Genomic DNA, 22,195 nt, shown 5'->3' with positions numbered 1-22,195 from the left:
GAAATTTCCACTTTTTAATCTCTACTATTTAGTGTTTCCTCTTTGAATTGTTAAATTTTCAAGTTTTTTATTTTATTTTTAAAATTTTAAGGTTAATTCCTTTAATTTTAATATTTTTCTTGTACTATTTTTTTATTTTTTTTTTAATTTCAGTTATCTTTGTAGATGACCCAAATTGACCTGTGGGTCAACCCTAACCCAAATACTTAGGATTAGGGTCTAACATTTCCCAACCCAACCTGAAATCAACCTTTTGACCCAACCCATCTAACCCAATTGCCAGGTTGAGGTGATAATATTCAGCCTGGCATGGACCTAGGTCCATATAAGTCCCACAAATTTCTGGGTTGTGCTCTGCCTGGCCCATATATGTAATTTTGTGTTATATTTTTTATTTATAAATAAACATTATTATATGACACTTATATATGTATTATACAATATATAAATAAATTTTATACATATATATCACATAGCATATAGTATAAAATACTTATATTTAACATTTTATAAGTAAAAGGCATAGGCCAGGAACTTGGACTAGCCCAACCTATGGTTTTAAAAAACGACCCGAAAACAGAACCCTTCTGGCCACCAGTTTTCAAGTCGACGGTTCAACTGTCTGGTTTGAAGGAACGATCCATTCTAACAACAAAAATTAAAAAAAAAACGTTAAAAATAGAAAACAGCAAAAAATATTGAACGGGTCAATGGTTCAATAGCTTGGATCAATAAATTATTGACTGATTCAATAGCTCTTGACCAAGAACCAAATTCAGGGTAAAATGAAATCAATTGCCTGAATGGTTCCTGGACCAAATGGTCTGACCGTCCGAATCAACAACAGTTCAAAAATCATAGTCACCTCTAATTATCTTACATATTTATGCAACAATTCGTTAATTGTAGAAAATTTAGCTAATGAGAGATAGCACAGTCCAAAATGAGAATGGGGATCAATAAACGGAAGACCAAATACTCATACACATGGTACACAAGCTGCCCAAGTGAAAAATACAGTCTAAATTTGCTTGATAAGGACACTGAAATCTCCCTAAAAAGTTCTGCACAAGGTCTGGGGAATATGAATAACCTGGCAGAAACCCATGCAAATACACAGGTTGTGTTATAAATTATAAGGGTACTTGATAATTGATACAGCTATCCAAAGATTATTATTTTCCCTGAGGTACTTAACCAGTGTACTATAAGAAAAATTAAAGGAGGAAAGAGAGACTCGAGGTAGTGTTTATCCAGTTCATATGCATTAATTTCTTTCTTTATCCATCTGGTGTAGAGAGAGAGAGATTCACTTCTTTTCTTTCTGTATAAAAAAAAAAAAAGAAGCGAGGGTTTGACTCCTTTTTTTGGTCGACTCCCAGACTTTTTACCTTCCACATGAATCTTTAGGCTTTCTCTTATTTATCTTCTCTGTCCAACCACTATTTTCTTCCCTCCTCGTCCTCCTGGCTCAGTGGCTCTCTATCAAATTGGGACCAGAGACCTCTCTCTCTGTTTTTATTTTTTTTATCTATTTGGTTAATTGCATAAAAATTAGCTAAAAAGAAAAATATTAGCTTAGCTAGAAGAGAACACTGTTATAATATGAAGAAATGAGGATCATTTAGAGAAACCCCTAAGCCAATTTGGTGGCTATTAACCTGTGTTAGAGGGATTAGACATATATACTGTTTTGAGTAATCTACTAACAAACGTGGTATAAATTATAACAGATGCCAAGTAAAAAATACACATAGATTTGATGGGTACATTGTTTCTCTAAGGCTACAAATATGTACTATATAAATACATACAAAATATAAGGTTTTACACTCTAGAAATATGTATTTATACTCCTTCCAAACTGATCAGCCTAAAGCTTAGGAGAAATCCATGCAAATGCACAGGACTGTAAATGGCTGATGCTACCCGGCCCGTCGAAAGAATATAATTTGTTTTGAGTGATCAAACTGTGTAGCTAAATCTCTATACACATAACATCCAATTGCATATTGAGAATATCTCCATCACGGATGCTGCAGGATTAGAATAATAATGGAATTAAGAGGGAAAGTTATTAGAGGGAGGAAAGGTGGGAGTGAGCAGGTGGATTCAAGTTACATGGATGAAGGAGGGTTACCGAGGCGTTGATGAATTGAGTGTGCACTTCAACATCATATGCTATGCCAAGTGATCGTTTCATTTTACCTCATAATGCTTAATTTGGAAAGAGTAGGGTTGTTCACGGGTTGGGTTGGGTCGGTTTATTGTAGTTTTTCCAACCGACCTGACCTGGTCGTGTTACCTAATATAGAAATCAAACTCGACCCAGTGTTAAGCAAAACTGACCTAGTCGGTTTGAATCGGTTTTGGTCGATTTCGGTTCTAAGTTCATCCCTGTGATAAAATCTTGCTAATTGTAAAAACAGTCATAAATTGAACATCATTTCAGTCATCTCCTATGATAAAATTTAAATGAAAAGTTAAATCACAAAAGTTATTCATTAATCACTATTCATTAATCCAAAGTTTCTTGTAACCATTCAAAAGCTAGGTGGCCTAATGGGCTTTAAAACTTCATGTTTGAACTAGGAACTAAGTCGGTTCGATTCGGGTCGATTTCGGTTTTCTTGTGTGAAAACCAAAACCAACCCAAGTTATCGGTTTAGGAATTTGCACAACCTGAAACCGACCCGTGTTGATGAAAACCCGGCCGACTCGAGTTGGGTCGGTCCACTTTGGTCAGTTTGGTTGGATTGGGCCTTATTATGAATAGCCCTAGGAAAGAGTACGAATAGAAATATGTTACAACTACGTACAAAATACAAGGTTTTGCATTCTACATATTTATACTTGTATTTCTTCCAAACTAAGCCTCCGGGTTTGAAGAAATAAGTGTATTTCTTTTTTTACTAAATAAAATCTTATGAAAGTGGCCCAAACAAGAAAATGAATGGCACCCATAATTACTTAGCTATGCTTTGTTGGAGTGCAAATGCTGAACCGTTGCAAAATTATACTCTGGTTTAAATTTGCATTCGTTTGATAAGGGTTAAAAAATACATTAATCTTAAATGCAAAAATGTGTATGGACTAGGATTTGCATCGAAAGTAAGTGACTTCAAAACCAAAGAAAATTTTGGTCTCGTTATCGGTCGAAGTAAATAGGCATACACATTGCATCGATTTCGATTGTTTCGAGAATTTGGGAGAGAAGAGAACGATTCTGAGCTACGATTGAGGTAACGATCTCTGCCTTCGATTTCTGTAAATGAGAGAGGTAACTCTATTCTTACTTTGATCTATTGAACTCTTATTTTGATTTTTTTTTTCATTTCCACGTCGCTTCTCTCGTCGGAACAGAGATCCAACCTTATTATCCAAATCCACCGATCTGCCTTTATTTTCAGAGTGAGAGAGGTAAGTCTGATCGTTGAACACCACTAAATCTCCTCTCCTTATAATTAGTTCAATGAGTTCTATCATTTGCTTTTGATTTCTTATCGTTGTTCTAGCTTTTTGATATGATTTCCTGTTCAAAATCCATTTATCTTTGTCGATAAATAGCGATAATCTATTTTGTGAAAATGAAAATGGCATCGATATTAAGTTTTCATCTCAGTATCTATTAATGTCTAGTAATTTCTCTATCTCTTTCGCTCCTGTTTAATATCCCTCTCATTATCCTCGGGACTACTCTCTAATGGGCTTTGTGCATTGGTTTTGCTCCAAAGTGTTTGTGTTATTAGGAAATAAATAAAATGAAATTAAAGGAAAGATGCCATGTTTCGCTCCAAGTGTATTGGTTTTGAAGTGTTAAGAGTCAATACACCTTTCACTATGCACCACAAATTGTGAGGCAGGCAGCTCAAGCCACTGTACTTTTCAAGGGAAATAGTTTCTTTAAAAAGGGGTAGAATCGATGAAATGAGTAAAAAAAAATCTATTAGAAGGTATTACGGTTTAGGGCTAATTCGAGCTTTGAATTGATCTAATGAAGTAGAGACAGAACAGGCAAGTTCTCTTTAGTCTCTAAAAGCTTGAAGTGGGCTCTGAAACTGTTGTTGCATGTTGCCTACAAAATCCATATCCTCAAGTGGTTAAAACCAAAGAACATGTAAGTGCTCAGGTTCAAACAGGAGATTTTTTCTTCAAATTGCTAGTTTTCTATGGTTGATTATCCATAGCCTTATAATGGTTGAATAGAATTAACATCAGCAGAACTGCTATTTTTGGAGCACTCACCATTGTGCTCTTACTAGAGTTCTTTTTCATTGTTAACATGCACTCTTATCTCCTTGGCCAAAATTATTTCACTTATTCATTTCTTTTCTTATTTTCATCCTTTATTTTTTTATTAGTACAATGTAGTGGATGATAAGTGATGTTGATCAGTGCGTATTTAATTTACTAGCCATTACTAGGATTACTATTTAATGGATTATTTTTATTTATTTAATTTGATGAACAACTATGCTTAAAAATTAAATATGAAAATAAAATTACATTGATATATAAAGAGAGGAAGAGAACCCTGCCAATGCTATACAAACAATAGGAGACATCTGTTTTTGGAACCTTCAAACTTGATTGTAAAACACTTTTTGGAACCTTCAATCACTTGCAAGTAAACTTGATTGTATCATCTTGTTTTCTAGTGTACTAGTGTTAAAACTCCCATTGGAGACATCTGTAGAAAAATTTGCTGCTCCACATGAGAAATTAACAAGTTTCTTTTGTAGCAATAAATATTCTTTGTGAATCTAAAGATATAGCATATGAATCTAAGTGGAATTTTGCTATTGGTTATATGTTCAATGATCATAAATTACAGGCTTCATTGACTGAAAACTCTTTGCTCTAAAGACAATGAAAGGTGTAATCTATGTTTTGATGATTTCCTTTCCCACAAATCATTCATTCTAATTTGGTAATTTAGACTAGTATTGGATGGTTCAGTTCAGATTGTTGAGTAACACCTTTCCTGTTAAGATTTCAATCAGGAATAGGAACTTTGGAACCTGGATTTTGGACAGTTTATGTTACATGCGACATCATAGCATAAGAGTCTCTCAGGTCAAAACCATACGATTCAGATTGGTGAGAGAATCCCAAAACTATCTTATGTAAGAGAACCCAAGTGGGCACATGGTGTTTCCATGGAGATGTATCTTCTTCCAATTACAGCAAATACATAGGTATTATGACAAAATCATTGTCATTGGAGGCCCAAAAGGCCATCAGCACAATTGCAAGGTTTATGATGTCTTAAACTGCTGCATCTGCAGAAGAGGAAACCTCCTTAGTAATATAAATATGATCTCCCACCTTAATAATCTTTCCCTTCCCTTGAGTGATTCCCTGCATACTAAATTCTAGCCAAAGAAAACCTGCAAACACCTTAACCATTTAATAACCTAAAAATGTATTAGCATTTAAATCAGATATACATCCTTGCACAATTCAAGTCAATTGCCTTACCTTGCTCTGACGTTTTCGGCCTAGAAGCAAGACTTTGTCTGACCGGAACTTCATAAGTGCTTCAGTTCGCTCCGGTCCCACAATGCCATTTTCTTAATTGATTGTGGGTACTTGATGAAAATAAGAATTTTATTTGTTTAGTTGTAATATTAGAAGCTTGTGATCCTCACCAAGCACAGAAATACATTGTATGTTCACTGTCAGTTCAAAACGATGTCGATCTTAAAAAAGGAATATATTAAATAAGTGGTAAGGATAACTTTCTACCTTGCAGCATGAGCATAGATTGGCACCATTAAATGTCAACTTGTTTATTTTGATTTCTGTCTGCAAATCTTATGAAAAAGGTTCACATCCATCAAGGATGCTGATAAATTCACAGAAAAACAAGTTATCAGCTCTCCAAGGCATGTTGATTAATCCAAGATCTGATGGTATCGATAATAAAGCATTCACTATCGACATAAAGACGTAATGGAATGTCCAACTATGCATGCCATTAATCAGATGGCTACTAACTTTACTTAAGAAAGACTGATCAGCTTGTTGTCATATTTGTATTGCACCTGTTATCCAACTTTGGACGGCAAGGCTTCCTTTAAAATGACTACAAATTTTACTTTACCTTGTCCCAAAAAAATGACTGTAAATTTTTTCATCAGTAAAATGATAGAAATCATTTTGTTGATTATTAAATAGAAATAAATAAACTAAAGAGAGAAAGAAAGAGAAAGTATTTACATACTTCTCAAGTTGTAAATGCTTCCATCTTGTTGGATACATGCTCTAAGGTTGAGCTTTGAATACTTGAAAAGTAATGGGCAGCTGATAAATATCTCTTTTTTGACCCACCTAAATATTTGGATTTTGGAATATGGTTACCATCATGCTGTATTGTCCTAGATGCATCATTTTTTTCATTTTCATGAATATGATGCATATATAGTATTCATAAATAGTCTTGATGAAAATAAAATGTCCTAGATTTTTCCTTTCCAAATGTTGCTCGTTAGTTGATTCAGTTGTTTGTGTATTTAGGTCCCTTTCAGAGTCCTAATTTCAAGCTCCTCAACTCGAGCAAAAAGCTGAAGTTTAAGGCAGCATTTTCTATCTCGGAACCTCAAGCTTCAGTTGGATATCAGAATCAGAAGCAGCCTCAAGTTTTGCAGCTTCAACTTGGCTGGAGCTCGACAACTTGGTTCTCAAGCTCAAATATCTAGATGCATCATTTGCATCTAATTCAAGACTACAAGGCAGAGATTCAAACCGTAGTGTTTGATTCCAGCATTTGCATTTTCATGCTAGGAAACAGTGCAGAAAAAGTTTTATTGCGTATTTCTTATTTTTCTGGAATTTCTATTAAAATTTCTTGATTTTTTTTTCTATAACTTATTAATTAATTTGTTATTTTTCATATTTCTTTAATGATGGGAGTAGTTGGAACACCATTGGGTAGCAAGACAGTTGTATTTGCATTGATGGAAGTGCCAAACATCCATAAAAATTGTATTGTTATTTGCATCGGTCAAAACAAATGAGCTCAGTGCAAAGTGGGCGTGTAAATCCTTGAACCACTTTGCACTCACATGAACTGGATATTTTTGTTTTGTACTCTATATTTATATTTGTACTCCTTCCAAACGCAGCCTTATTAATTAATGACCCCTACTTGTACTTGGTACAATTATATATCACCCATATGGGCTTCCTTGCTATGTGATAAGTCATTAACATGTATACTGAATTTTTTATTTGATTTGGAAGACTGAATTAGGTTCAGTGTGTGTGATCAAACAACACACTTCGTTCAAAAGATGGAATCCACATCAATACAACATCTTGAAAGCCTTTGTACTGGGTGTTTTTTTTTTATTCAAGTCAGGAAACTAAATTAGCTTTTTTTGTGATTTAATGGAAATGAATATGATTTTAGTTTTTTGAATTGGAAAAGAATATGAATTTAGAATTAGAGTGGAACCATTTTCTTTTTGAATTAAGATTTATTTAATCCCTTTAGAATTAGAGTGGGAGAATTTACACCTAATTTTTTATTTGATTAAGTTTTATTTGTAATCAAACATCACACATTATTTGAAAGAATAGTACCTACAACAATGGAAAGCCTTTGGGCTTGACTTTTTATTTGATTTCGAAAACTAAATTAAATTTTATTTGTGATTAAAAGTTAGAGATTCATTCAAATTATCAAGTGTCGGTTTTTAGGAGATTTACTTTACATTCTCCTTCTGTCGCCGACTGATAGTGCCCACGATATCGGGCTGTAACCTTCTCGTTAAATTCGGATTCTCTGATTCTGAGTGTTGCCCAGATCACCGCCCAACGTCTGTGGACAGATAAGTCGACTGATTATGGAATCTAGGTTCTGTGCGTCCGTGAGCTGTATTCATGTCCATCCATGGATTCTGTGGTTGTTCCAACTTCCAACCACGCACAGAAGAAGGCCCTTCACCCACTTCACTTTTTTGCAAGCTGGTTTTCATCAGCTTCCCAGTGCATTACTATTAACCCAATTGCAATTTGCAATGATGTTGCTGCTGTCCAAAACTGTGCTCTCTGCCACTTGGGTCCTCGTATATAGCGATTTAGCAGTCATCCATAGAAACCAGAGAAGAGATAGGCCATGGGAAGCGTGAAAGAAAAGGCGAAGAGGACATTACATTCAACAGATCAATTTAGTCTTTGGCTGACCTCCTGTCTCCCGAGTCTTTGTCTCGCCAGCTTAATCGTTGGCCTGCAATTCTCTATCAGAACTCCCAGGCCCCGTCCATTTTTTTTACCTTTCTCTTCAACCTGCAAACCATGATGTTCCTCGTTTGCATCTCCTGATTGCTTTTCATTGATTTCTCCAATCGGTTCAGGTGAACTCTTGATGTGTTTCATCAAGCGACCAAACAGATGGTGTACGTGAGATGAGCCAAAATGGCCTTCTCAAGTAAAATTATAGATATTTTGGCTGAGCTTCTTCTTTGTTGACCTTCCCCATTTTTAATTTCTTAAATATGTTTTTGACCTCCTTGTGGGTCTTGGAATCGTTATCTCATGCAAAATAAATAAATAAATAAAATTAAAAAGAAAAAAAAAAGCAAAATGAGATACCCATTTGACTAAGAAAATGAAATAACAACACATACCCTTCCCACCCACCCAGTAGCAACCGTTGGGCTTGAATGCAGTGGAGAGCTACCTACTTTTGCTTTGCTGATCTCTGCATGATGACATTTCTTATTTCATCTTACCTGCACTATGCAGTATGCACCATGTTTGATACATGCAAGAAATCACAACAGATGCCTCTTTGAATTTTGCTTTTGCAATCAATAATGCTTGCCTTGCCCCGACTCAAAACTATAATTACCACAGCAAACAGCAATAAATGCACAGAAGCTTATTTTTCCTACCTTACAAAATGCAAAATATTCAAAAGCAACATAATCAATCAGTATAACCCCCCCCCCCCTTCCCACTCAAATTCTAGAACAAAAACAGTTTTTTCTCATACAACTCTGCATGTATGTCACTCAATATAACTGAGTGTATTCAATAAGGCATAAGTACAAATTCCTCGAGAAAAAAGCAAATAAAAAACAAAAAGATTCAGAAACTAGATATGCACAAAGAGTACAACCTCCAAACAATCTAAAGCAACAGCTTACATGCAAAGTTCGCCTTGGCAGTTGAATCTGAGAATAGTGCAAAAGACCTTGTAGAAAAAGGAAAGTAGGAAACTGCACATACAACAGGGATCCAATGAGATCACCAGTTTTCTAGGCCCCTCCAAACTGGGTAACGTAGTTCACTTGCCAAAGGTCATTAAATATTGCTCATAATCTATCAGAGTTGAGTGCAGATATGAAGAATGGCCATCACTGGCATTAAATGAGTTTGACTGGCTGCTGCATTCCACTCCTCATCATTGTAGAGAACTCCTCATAGTTGATTCTCCCATCCTGTTGGTTCAATAGTCTTCAGTAACATTTATAATTCTATAGCACAAGACTTCCAGGTTTGAAATTTGAGAGAACTTACATTATCCGTGTCCACCTCCGAAATTATTTCCTTGATGCTGGCTTCATCACCCATTCCATACTCTTTCATAGCTGTTTCCAATTCATCTCTTGTAATAAACCTGTTCAGAATGCATTGTCCAAGAAAGTTTAATAACATAGGAATGCCTGTAGGACACTCAGAAACCTAACAAAAAATAAAGAAGTCTGTCGGCTAAAATTCAGGTATCAAGCCTAGCCAAGTGACTACTTTAGTCATAGAGAATAAATATTGACTTACTCAATGACTAGACTTGTTAACTTTCAACTATATTTATATCTATTTAATGGTGCTGATAAAATAAACATCTTTTTAATGGTGGACATGTCTTGGAGAGCAATGCCAAGAACTCCATCTACCAACCCCAAACACAACATAAGAAACAAGAACCAAAAAATCCAATAAAAGAAAATTTCATATTGTGACATTGAGAATACTATAAGAAACAGTAGTAATTCATAAAGAGCCCAGGCCGTTATAGGGTAATAACCCTTTTACAGGTAATTTGCAGCATTTTAATATATATAATCCCGGATTGCTTACCTAAACAACATGGTTTTGGATACTCTTTTTTTTATCAGTAACCGAAAACTTTTATTAAATAAGAGAAATATAAGTACAAGAAAGGGGGAGATAAAATGTCTTAGCTCCCCACCAATAGATTACAAGAAAAACTTAGAAATTAGCCCAAAATAAAGAATCCCTATACACCCCTTGTTTGGCTAGACCATCAGTAAGTGAGTTGGTACTCCTTTTCACCCAGCTGTACTTCACCTCAATACCCCTAGTAAGCCATTTGAATTTCTTCATTTCATTGCTAAACCTCCACATGCCGCTGTTATCTTCCTTTATCCATCTAATCGCCTTCAAGGATCAACCTCCTGAAGTTCAGATCCCGAACTCTTTAGATACCTTCCAGAGCCGCAAAGATCTCGGCTCTAAGTGAGTCTCCTTCTTCAATAGGGCCTGAGAACAAAGCTAAAATAATCCCCTCCTCATTCCTGAACACACCCCCAATTCCAGAAGGCCCTGGATTCCCCACACTACAACCATCAATATTCAGTTTTATGAATCCATAAGATGGGGACGTCCAAGAGGGGCTAGAAGACCTCTTAAATTGGGCAGTGTTAGCTATCTCTTTCCAGTTTCTCATCAAGTCAGCCAGTGAGACATCTGTAAATAGGTCCACAGATTTTAGCCGATGGACCACCCTTAACAGAATCAGTTCTGTTAAAACTCTCATAGGTTCTTTCCTTGTCAGAAAAGATACGTGAGTTCCTTCCTTCCCACAAAAACCGCCAAACTGCTGCCCTAATGCATCTTCACATCATTCTCCCTCTTTTCTTAGGCAAACTGAAGGAGGGTGAAAACAGGCTTTGCACATCCACAGCAGGAACCCAAATACACCCAAAAAGGGAAAAAGCCCACTCCCAAATAGTCTTAAAAAAATGGCAAGAAACCAAAAGGTAGTAGTCAGTTTCCCCATTAGCTTTGCAAAGGGAACACCTATTAAGGGATAAACAAAGATTAGGTCTCTTTCTTTGAAGCATATCAATTGTGTTGATTCTTTCCAGGAAAGTTTCCCAACAAAAAATACCAACCCGATGAGGAATGGGCTTGCTCCAAATCTCACTAACAAGGAAGGGCAATCCAAGAGGAGCAGAAGGCTGAGATAAGGTATCAAAGAACAAGGCACACCGAGGGAGAGGGGATCCAAAATCTAATGTATTCCTTAGAGGGATCTGAAAAACAATTTCAAGAGTATTTAACAAAGATACCAAAGAGTCCAAATCTGTATCCTTGATGGCCCTCCTCAATCCCAAGTTCCACCCAAACCCAGAAGAAGAGTCTGATGGAACAAGAAAAGAAGAGAGAGGTTCATTCTTGAAATCTGAAAGAGCATACAAAGAGGGGAACTGTTCCATTAGAGGGGAATTCCCAACCCAAGTTTGTTCCCAAAACTTTATTAGGTTACCTGAGTTCAAGCCATACCTGATATAAGGGGAGAAAGCTAGAAGGATGTCATGGATGGCTCTCCAAGGAGATGCACCTATAAACCTTGCTAGAATTCTAGGATTCCAGCCATTGCCCTCGAGCCCATGAATGCTAGCCACAATATTTGTCCATAATTTATCCTTTTCCAAAGGAAACCTCCACAACCATTTCCCTAACAAAGCCATATTTCTTTTCCTGACACCCCCTATCCCAAGACCTCCTAACTTCTTACTCCTAGTCAATACTTCCCAACCCACTCTATGGTCCCTTTTCTCATCGCCTGGTTCCCATAAGAAGTCCCTCATCAACTTTTGCAACCTATTGGAGCCATTAGTGGGGATCTTAAACACAAACAAGAAATAAATAGGTAGATTAGCTAGGGTAGACCTAATCAGAGTTATCCTCCCCCCCCCCCCCCCCAAAGAAAGACAATTTTTCCTCCAAGAAGCAAGTCTTTTTTCGAATCTTTCCACCACTGGGTTCCAAAAGCTTTCTTTCTTGGGGTTATCTCCTAAGGGGAGGCCTAAATAAGTCAAAGGCTAATCCGAAACTTCACAACCTAGCAAACTTGTGTATTTTCTTATCACCCTCTCCTCCATGTTTACCCCCACAATACAACTCTTATCGAAATTCACCTTGAGATTAGACATTTTCTCAAATAGTTGTATTGTCAATTTTAAACTTCTAATCCAATTGATGTCCCCACCTTCACAAAAAAGGATAGTATTATCTACAAATTGCAAGTGGGTGAGTGGAACTTCCTCCCTTCCTACTCTCCAGCCTCTCAATAAGTTCCTTGAGTCATCTCTCTGAATTAGTCTCCCAAGGACATCTGCAACTGGGGTGAACAAAAAAGGGGAGAAAGGGTCACCTTGTCTTATCCCTCTCAAAGCAGGGAAGAAGTCAACCATAGTTCCATTAACCAAAATAGAATAATGGCAACTTCTAACACAACCCATATCCATTTGCATCATTTGTTCACGAACCCAAAACATCTCAACACCTCTAGCAAAAAACACCAATCCACTAGGTCAAATGCTTTCTCTAGATCTAGTTTGCAAACCACTCCCTTCTTTTTTGATTTCCTAAAGCTCTTTAGACTCTCATTTGCAATCAAGATTTGATCAGTGATCTGTCTTCCTTCCACAAACGCACCTTGGCTGGGTGCAATAATAGAAGGGAGAACATTTTAATCCTAAGAGAAAGAACTTTTGCAATTATTTTATACAAACTGTTTACCAAGCTGGTTGGCCTAAAATCCCCGCGTCTGAAGCCACTTTCTTCTTTGGGACCAAAGTAATAAATGTGGAATTCAACCCCGGGTTAATTACCCCCCTTCTATGAAACTCATCAAAAACTAACAATAGATCCTGATTCAAAACTTCCCAACAATCTTGGTAGAAAGCCATTGCGAAGCCATCAGGGCTTGGAGCTTTTGATCTATCCATTGAAAAAACTGCTTCCTTTACTTCTTCCAATTCAAAACTCCTCTCTAACCACTCCCTTCTCTCTTCTCCCACATTCGGCCATTCCAGTCCATCTACCCAAACCCTTCCATTTAAAGGCCTTCCTTACAAATTAGTAGTTGAAGAAACATTTAGTTTTGCCAAACTGCTGTTAGGATTGCCAATGTTTAGTATCTTTATTAGAGAGGAGGGAAAAAACAAGTTGAGCAATATGACTGCCAGATTAAGCCTATGATAGACAACTGCTGGTCCCACTTAGAAGTAAATGATTTGTAGACAACATAGTCATAATGAACCAAAAAGGAAGTAGTAGGCTCACCCGCTATGATCTTTATCAAAATACTGAAAGGCTTTATATAGATGCTCATCTCTTTCTAGCCTGTGCCTATGCATCGTTGCAGTGATGAACTCGATATAATCAATTGTTCCATTTCCATCCACATCCGCCTGGAAAAAAAAAAAAGAAAAGAAAAAACAGATTAGTCCAAGAATTTCAGTCAAATAGAAGGGGATAAAGGAAAATTCAGGAAATTAAGCTCTTTTCCACTTGTGTCTTACAGCTTCCATGAGTTGCTTGACTTCAGCTTCTGAGAGCTTTGACCCAAGTCGAGCCAATCCTGTCTTCAATTCTTCATAGGTGATTGAACCACTCTTGTCAGTGTCCATGTTTGTGAACATTGCTTTTAACCCTTTAATTTCTTCTTCAGAAAGATTTTCTGCAATAACCTAGAAGAGTATCCAGAACCCAATAAGATTTTGTAAAGCAAAAGCAAATCATAGCCTGTTGAGATCTAACTTAGAGAATGATATATGATCATCCAAATCAGCTTGTGGAAATACAAAGAGAAGAAAAACTAATGGAGTCTCTAGCAATGCTCCTTGCCACTCCAGTGGATCAGACTGGTTTGTGTTTCACAAGGACCCCACCCAATCATATGAACTTAAATGTTCCAACTTCCCAATCACAAACCTCCAACCTGGTTAGATCATAGATGACAATTTAGTCCTAAACAATCTTGTGAATGAGCAACTCCATATACATTAAGTCCACCACATCATGTCTTGCCCTTTCTTTTATACCTCTCCAAACAATGTTCTCATTTTCAGAAAAATAGACTACCTTCAGGACAAGGGGTAAATAGGGAGCAAATGTTTTGGGGGGAAATGTGAAGGGGCTTACATTGTTCTAGCTACTGCTGGCAGCTAGTTTTAATCATCAGCTGTACACAGCAATTTTTTTTTCATAATTAATAAAAGTTTCTTGTTATCTATCAAAAAAAAAAACCTACCTTCAGAGCAAGCTTCTTAAGTTTATTCATCGCCCTGAATTGCTTCATCCTAAAGAGAACTGCACTGTCTATTGGCTTGTCTGATGCTTCTCCACCTTCTATAATCCATGGGTTCTCTGGACGATCAACCATGAAAGTTTAAAACCTTAGTCAGAAGCGCACATTTATAGTATAAGTTGTAGTACATTTGTCATCAATCATGCTGGACCAATTTGAATTTGTCATAATAATCTGATTTCTGAAGTTTACCCATAATACTGACAAACTATTTTATTGTGTAAAATTGGCTTGTTTTTAACAAAAACCATGAAAATTTGGATGTTTGCTCACATTATCTATTCCAGCCATATATCCATGACTTGACATATTCTGATTTATAGCAGTTTACATGCTCAAGTTCCAAACTCAGATGAAAAAGAGATGTCAATTCATGGGGCCGTATGAAATTTTAAATTACATGTGTGGTTTTAGCAACAACTAAATGCAGAAAAGAAATAGGATACAATAAAAACCATGCAGATAATATTTGAATAACCATATGCTACAGGTGTGGTAATAGGAAAGGAAAAAAAGGGGGTGGAGGAGAAAAAGAAAACAACATACCAAGAACTTGTGAAGAAGTAATTCGTTTTTTAGGGTCCTGGGTCAGCATCTTCCTAACCAGGTCTTTGGCACTGTCTGATATAGATGGCCAGGGTGCACTTTCAAAGTCAATATCTCCTTGTAGTATAGCATCAAATATTCCTTTCTCCGTTTCTGTTACACCCATTTATTAAAATATAAACCACATGCTTTCCGGTTAAAGTGGTGAAAAGAGAATATCTATATTAGATAATAAATCATAAAACATTTCTAGAACATATCATTTTCCTTTACCAGCCCAAAAAGGAGGCACACCACTGAGCAGAATATACAAGATCACTCCTGCACTCCAGATATCTATTTCCTTTCCATAGTTACGCCGCAAAACTTCAGGAGCAACATAGTAGGCACTTCCTACTATATCCCTGTACACCTTTCCTGCAGGAGTACAACACAAAGTCTGTCAATCGATATACTAATGGCATAAAATATGTCTCTCAGCGAACTACTAGCATAAAAAAAGGATATTTAGAAGTTGCACAAAAGAAAATAAAAGTTAGAAATGGAAGAAATTATCAGAGAAACAAGAGTAGATGGAAAAAAGTTGACAGACATGCTCCTAGTATTATCTTTTGTGTAGGTTGGGATAAATATTGAAAAAATTAAATGCTTACACTTGAAAGCACTAAAACATAGGAAACCAGGGAGCTCTACATGGTATTTCTATTTTTATGCATATAGCTATGGTTTGAAACGTTGATCATGTTGCCAGGGACAAGATCTCCCAATACATTATGCATTAACTTCAAGGTATGAGGTTTAAGTATCATTAGATCACATTATTTCAAATAAAAACACATGAATTAACATGAGAAAAGTGTATAATTAAGCAAAAGGGACTACAATTTGTATAAGCAAAATATGTAAATGAGTTAAACTTGATAGAAACAAGGTCTAAATGTATCCAGAGCTTCTTAAAAATCCTTCTGGACAATCGGAAAGCTCTTAATGTAAACCAAAACCTCAAATTGGTGTTGAAAATCTTAAATGTACAAAACAAAAATGCATACCCAAAAATCTTAGAATTTCGCTTTAACTCATTCATGTATTTCGTACTTCAATTAATGTATGATAAACATGTCTATCAGTTTATGACAAAATGCCTGAGAGTGTGATGCAGGTACATTAACACTTTTAGACATGAACCTCAAGTATGAGCCTCAGGTATACCTCACATCAAGGCAAACCTCAAGGTATAAGCCTCACATGCCTTTTAAAATGTTGGTCTATGGTAAAGTTTAGTAATCAAACTCTGTATTTTAATTGGTCAATTAGGACACACTGAGTTACCAAAACTGTATTGATTACTTGTTGGATCAACAAAGGACACAAATTGACATGCCCAGGTCCAGAACATGGTACAAATGGTGTATGGATAAGTTGAACCTAGGTGGAACATCTACTTCCATAAGGAGAGACATACGAATATAGCTACTTAAGACTAGCAGTGTTGGCCTCTCAACTGATCTAAGTTAAGCACTGCCTTGGATATGCTTGAAGAAAAGCAACTTTTTGAGCTTGGAGTGGATCTAAGAACAAATCCAATTAGCATTAATATGATGTTTTACATACAAAACAGCAACCTTTGTATCCAACATCAAGTGAATTCACTTGGTTGGCTATTGTTCTTGGGATAGCATTTAAAAGAGCTACAATGAATGGCATGATCCAGTAGCAAGAGTGCAAGACCCTTGGTACTGGCAATAGAATATCACATTTCTGGCCTTGCAATGATTTTTTTTTTTTTTTGATAAATGGCCTTGCAATGAATATCACCTACATATAACAGTTATGAGATACCATACCAATAGGAGTTCCTAGCTTTTTAACCTTAAAATGGATTATCAACTACATGGCCTTTCAATCATTCTATATGTATGAAGGTTCTCATTACCATTATTTTATACCAAAAAATTTCTGTTTTTATATCCACTTCATTCAACAACTCAAAAAGGCCATTGCCCAATGTTGGTTCCAATTATCTGGGGTCTTGGAAGAGGTGGACCGGGTACAGTCCTAACCTTTGGCATTTTTTTGAAAAAAAAAGTGGCTGCCCTCAGACCAAAATTATAAGGCCAACTATAATATCCAGAACTCCAGATGCTTCAACATGTCATTAATACCAATAATGGTACAATAAAATAAAAACAGCGGTATTCTATTCTACCTGAGTTCTTCAGTAAATAGTCTCATTTTCTAAGGTTCTAGCAGCTACTTTCTCAGATGTTCATGATTTCTTATTTTTAAAAAGTTTTCACTAGTATCTGCATGACCTAAAACTGAAGAGTGAAAATAAATATTATCTTAACAAGCTAAAGCAATTTATCAGCATACTGGATTGATTACTTGTCCAACTCCAATACCTCAACTTCAGATATAAAGAACCATTTCCCTCTTTCCCATAGCTTTTTTTTTATTGGAAGCCAATGCCATAAGACTACAGCAATTATCCACATTAAATGTGCATGGTAACTGTTTACATCTATTGTTTGTCTGGGCTTGGCAAATCTAGAGCATCCTGTGCCAGTTTATTTGGGGGCTACAAATATCAAGTCTTCTACTCTCCCGTTGAATGATATTGTGATTAATTACTGGAATGGGTATTGACTACACAGGGAAGTGTAGATTCAGTAAAATTTTGGATAGCGATGTAGCAGGATTTATAAGTTTGAAACCAGTGATTCAATTGAAAGGCTTTTGAGAGAATAAGCTAAAACACTACATAACAAACAAAAGATCTGGTTTCTACTGGGGCCACTCCTTGTTAGGATTGGCCGTGGAGTGGGAATAGTTGTTTTTTGATAAATGTGGGATTAGTTGTTTCAAGGCAATTCTTTCCGTTTTTCTCTTTTGAGCCCTTGTTAGAAGGCTTGGGTTTAGTTTTCCATTATGATGAGGACACTATCATGCTATACTTTGATCGCTATTAATAAATATAAATTCCTTTTAAAAAAAGAAATGAATATCTAACAAAACAGAAAGTTTGGAATATGCAGATCAACCATGTTTCTGCACAATTCAGTCCACCAGTCCAATTAGTTACTGAATGGTTGCCAATCGAATAACCAAAGCACAAGTAAAGAGGCCTAAAACTAAGTTGAAAACTCACCTTCCTCAATGAACACAGAAAGCCCAAAATCTGTTGCCTTCAACAGCGCTCCTTCTTCCTTGCTGGAGAGCAGGAAATTCTCCGGCTTGAGATCTCGATGCATCACGCCCATGAAATGGCATATGTGGACAACATTCACGATGGCCCTGCAGATGGTTGCAGCAGCCCTCTCAGAGTAATGCCCCTTGGCAATTATCCGATCGAATAGTTCCCCGCCAGCGCAGAGCTCCATCACAAGGTGGACCGACTGCTTATCCTCATAAGCTCCTTTGAATTCTACAATGTTAGCTTGCCCGGTCAAGTGCTGCATGATCTGAATCTCCCTCTTTATGTCATCCTTGTCGTTTTTACTGACAAGCTTCCTCTTTGATATCGACTTGCAGGCGTACGTGTGACCAATTGAATTCTCAGTGCAAAGGTAGGTAACACCAAACTGACCTCTACCCAGTTCCTTTCCGAGCGTGTAATGAGCTTTAATATCTTCGAAAGGCTTTCCCAAGATCGTATCTTGCTTTTGAACAAGGGAGTGAGGAGAAGGCTTTACTGGCGCAGCGGCCGGCGGCTGAGGCTGGCGCCTTTCGGGTAATAGGTGGGTCTGCTGGGCAGGAATTTTTAGCTGCGCTTGAACGACAGGCTCTTGTCTTCTCTGTTGATGCCTAACAACATTCGCTCCTGATCTATGCCCGTTAACATCTGGCTCCGGCACCTTCTCTTTGCTGATACAGAGACCCATATTCCTGCTGCTTCAAAATCCAAGTTCAAGAGAGAACACCCGGATGAGGAGCAGAGAACACCGTGTTGATTTTCAGAGAGATAGAACTAAACTTGGGATTTGATGGTTCTTAGGATGTCGTAGACGAAACCCAGATCAGATATTCAGCACAGAAGCTGGATTTTCACAGAAAAGTATTGAATAGCATTATCCAGGTGAGAATACAGAACCGAAAAAAAAATGATGTTGAGTACCCGGAAAAGAAAAGTGAAGTGATTTTCTGATTTAGGATGGTGGCTTGGTTCAAAAGACAAGTCAGATTTTCTAAGCCGTCTCTTCGGACTAGTGTGAAATTGTGAAGAGTAAAGCAGATAAACCCAACTAGACTCACTGCTTGCGGGAGAGTTGAATTTTTCAGGACTTGATGAAATAACAACAAAAGAGAAGAAATGCCAGCAGTACCACACCAGTAGTGACTGGCCAGCGAGCACGCAGAACAAGAAGAAAGCAAGGCAAAGATTTAGGGGAAGGTAATTGACGACGGCTATCTACTCCTAAACTCTAATCAGACAACGTTCTCTCATATTTATCTCTCAATAAATATTTGCAATTAATTCTCTCCTTGATACTTCACATTTATCTCTTCTCTCTCTCTCTCTCTCTCTCTCTCTCTCTCTCTCTCTCTATCTCTATCTCTATATGATCTATGTGAGTTTGTTCAGCCGTAAGGAGAAGCCGCCCTACTGTTGCCAGTTGCCACGTGAAAATGGTTGATGAATTGGACGGTGGGATTCCTTCTCCAGGGGTGATGGGTATTGATGTTCCAATCTGAATAAATCGGGGTGGTGGAGGTGGATCCACCGAGGAGTATCGAGTGCTGGGCCCAATCCCAAAGCATTACCGTCGTCCACCACGGTTTGATATGAAAGAGGGTTGACGCGTACAAAAACAAGGTTGACTCAATCAGATGACGCGGTTTTGATGAGCTGTTAGACGGGGAGAAGAATCCTCCTCCACTCCTCTTGACTCTAATCTCGTTAACAAACAAACGGCCTGTGTACACGTTATTCCTGCTGCCAGGAAAGGAAAGGATCACTGCATCACCAATTCACCATTCACCACCAAAACTATGAAAAAAAAAGGAAAGAAAAAGGCAGTCTTCGTTTCGTTTCGTCATTGGACGGTGAAAAGGTTATAAAAGGACAAATGTGGGGGAGTGAGTGGGGTTGCGACGGGATTCCTACAATCACAACTCTTTACACACGCAGAATCAGAAATCGTGGAACCGTTGGCAACCATCTTTCCATAATTTTAAGTTTTATCGTAAGGCTGTAAAAAGTAAGGAAATGTAAGGGAAATGTATAGGTTTCCTTCCTTTCCCTACTTTTCCCTTCAAACCAAATATGGCCTAAATGTATGGGCAAGGCTAATCAGGGCTAAATGATAATTTAAGAATGAATGGACTATTGGGGCTGGACGAGAAGTTCTCAGGAATAATACTTTCTGCGAAATAAATTCAGGTAGAAAAGTCAGAATTTGGAAAGATCCCTAGTTGGAACTTGAAGCAATAGGCCCTGAACCCAAGGTTTCGAGTCCTATTTTATATGATTGAGCTGGAACCAGGAAATAATTTCATTGAGGTGATGGCAAATCAAATGGTAAAAATTAATCTACCTTTGGGACCTTGGGAAGATAGACTAGTTTGGAAAGGGAATCAAGAATATGCAGGTAGTTCACCTCCCACGAAAATCAAAACTCCCAGATTCACAGGGTTTGGAAAGCTTTATGGAAACTAAAGTTAGACACAAAAATTTCACACTTGCTGTGGAAGTGTTATTGGAATGCAATAGCGGTTAAGGAGAACCTGTTTAAGAGAGGTATTTCTGATGCTCCAACCTGCCCTATATGTGGGAAAGATTCTAAAATTGTAATGCATGCTTTATTTTTCTATAATCATTTTGGGTCTATCTTTAGCTATGATGCCGATGAAGCTCTGTGTTTTTCAAGCTTTGCAGATTGATTAGTCCAGTGGATAGTAAGATGTTCTCAAGGAAGGAATACCTGTTCAACTTATCTGCTTTATTAATACAACTCTGTCAATCATAAATAGGTCTTGGAAGGAGACGATGACGACTTTGCAACTAAGATGGACAGGTTCTTTGCCACCTCGTGAAAGGGCAGTAAGGCAGTTCAAAACTTTTTTTGGCAACCCCCTCCAATCAACTTTTCGAAAATTAATATTGATGGCAACTATGGAAATTCAGGATCAGCAGTGTTTGGAGTAGTCTTAAGGAATCATTCTGGGGAGATTTTGGTTGTTTCCTATGGTCCCTGCTCGAGTTCTTCTGCTATCTATTCAGAAGCAATAGCCTATTTAAAAGGAGCTCAACTTTCTCAGCATCTATTCTCTGGTGACTTCATTTTGGAATGTGACAACTTGGTTTTAATTCAGGCTTTAAGTCAAAAAACCCAAGCTTGGTTAAGGATACTTATTTTGTTTGTAATGATATTCTGGCTCTTTGTGAGGGGGTAAACTTTTCTTTCTCCAGTATAAAGAGAGAAACAAATGGGATAACTTAGCCCGAAAAGGCCAGAAAGACTCTGGTTTATTCATAGAAGCCATGCCTCTGTGGTTGGCTTAATGGGCTGACAGATCCTCATTTTGTAATCTTTCCTCATTTCCTATTAATGATTTCTAACAAATGTATGGACGAAATTCTCAATGCACGTATGTGTACAAACTTTTTGTTTGCATGGCATCCGGGCTTGTTTAGGAACAGGATCTAATAGGTATAACATAAGTAAGCACGTTAAATGAGCATTTGATAAATATTTTGACAAGTGTTAAAAGTGGGTTTTAATAGGGGTGAGGGTATTTTAATGGATAGGTGTCAAAAAAAATTTTCAAACCTCTCATACTTTAATTGTTCTTGATATGTGGCTGGATGTCACATTATTAATGTGTTCATCCGCTTTTTGCTGTCACCAAACCCCATCTCACTTAATCTTAAAGGGTGCCTTCATATCTTGGAATTAGATCGGAACATCTCCCATACTTATGCGTTATTATTCATGGGAGATGTTCCCAATATATGGTAAGATGTGCCTGTGAGGTCAGTGTGATGTGTGTTTTGGGAGGAGCAGATCCCATTTCCAAAATGCCCTCATGTAATTTTCAACGACCATTTTGTCAGTATTTTTTTATTGAAGACATTAAGGTTCTATTTAGTTTATGATCGGAATTGTAATCACCCATTTCCCACCTATTTGGTTGAGGACCAGAATCAAATTCTACAAGATCAAGGTTTAAAGTATCGCCCGTATCAGTCTATACATATCGTATCAGGAGCACCCCGATACGCTCCTACAAAGAGTGTATCGGGGTTCTGACCGGTTCAGGGGTGGAGGAGCCTTAAACCGGCCCCCTAAACCGATT

General features: G+C 37.3%; 1 protein-coding gene and 1 long non-coding RNA gene across 2 annotated transcripts; one reads left to right on the top strand and one right to left on the bottom strand.

The window, feature by feature from the left end:
• The first annotated feature begins 2,949 nt into the window (after nucleotides 1–2,949).
• Nucleotides 2,950–7,216, top strand: LOC148878249 (uncharacterized). Its single transcript, XR_016101118.1, has 3 exons — nucleotides 2,950–3,242; nucleotides 3,364–3,420; nucleotides 6,520–7,216. It is a non-coding gene; the product is annotated as an uncharacterized LOC148878249 (long non-coding RNA).
• Nucleotides 7,217–8,974: 1,758 nt separating this feature from the next.
• LOC148878248 (calcium-dependent protein kinase 2-like) lies at nucleotides 8,975–20,579 on the bottom strand. Its single transcript, XM_088951505.1, has 8 exons — nucleotides 18,048–20,579; nucleotides 15,173–15,316; nucleotides 14,900–15,052; nucleotides 14,297–14,412; nucleotides 13,566–13,733; nucleotides 13,327–13,454; nucleotides 9,529–9,628; nucleotides 8,975–9,449 (listed from the first exon to the last, which is right to left on the bottom strand). The coding sequence occupies exons 1-8, from the start codon at nucleotides 18,778–18,780 to the stop codon at nucleotides 9,375–9,377; spliced, it is 1,617 nt and encodes a 538-aa protein (XP_088807631.1). The 5' UTR covers nucleotides 18,781–20,579; the 3' UTR covers nucleotides 8,975–9,374.
• Nucleotides 20,580–22,195: the final 1,616 nt, after the last annotated feature.

The sequence above is a fragment of the Nelumbo lutea genome, chromosome 1 (assembly GCF_056320005.1).
Source record: "Nelumbo lutea isolate HS-2025 chromosome 1, American lotus-T2T, whole genome shotgun sequence".
In the NCBI taxonomy this organism is placed as follows: Eukaryota; Viridiplantae; Streptophyta; class Magnoliopsida; order Proteales; family Nelumbonaceae; genus Nelumbo; species Nelumbo lutea.
The sequence above is the reverse complement of the archived record's forward strand: the minus strand, read 5'-3'. Positions and strand labels throughout refer to the sequence as shown.

Bases quoted from the DNA above. Each gene is read 5' to 3' on its own strand.
- LOC148878248 (XM_088951505.1), bottom strand. From the start codon at position 18,780: ATGGGTCTCTGTATCAGCAAAGAGAAGGTGCCGGAGCCAGATGTTAAC. The intron at 15,053-15,172 runs GTAAAGGAAAAT...TGGGTGTAACAG, and splicing joins TGTGCCTCCTTTTTGGGCTG to AAACGGAGAAAGGAATATTT. The intron at 9,450-9,528 runs GTAAGTTCTCTC...TTGAACCAACAG, and splicing joins CGGAGGTGGACACGGATAAT to GATGGGAGAATCAACTATGA.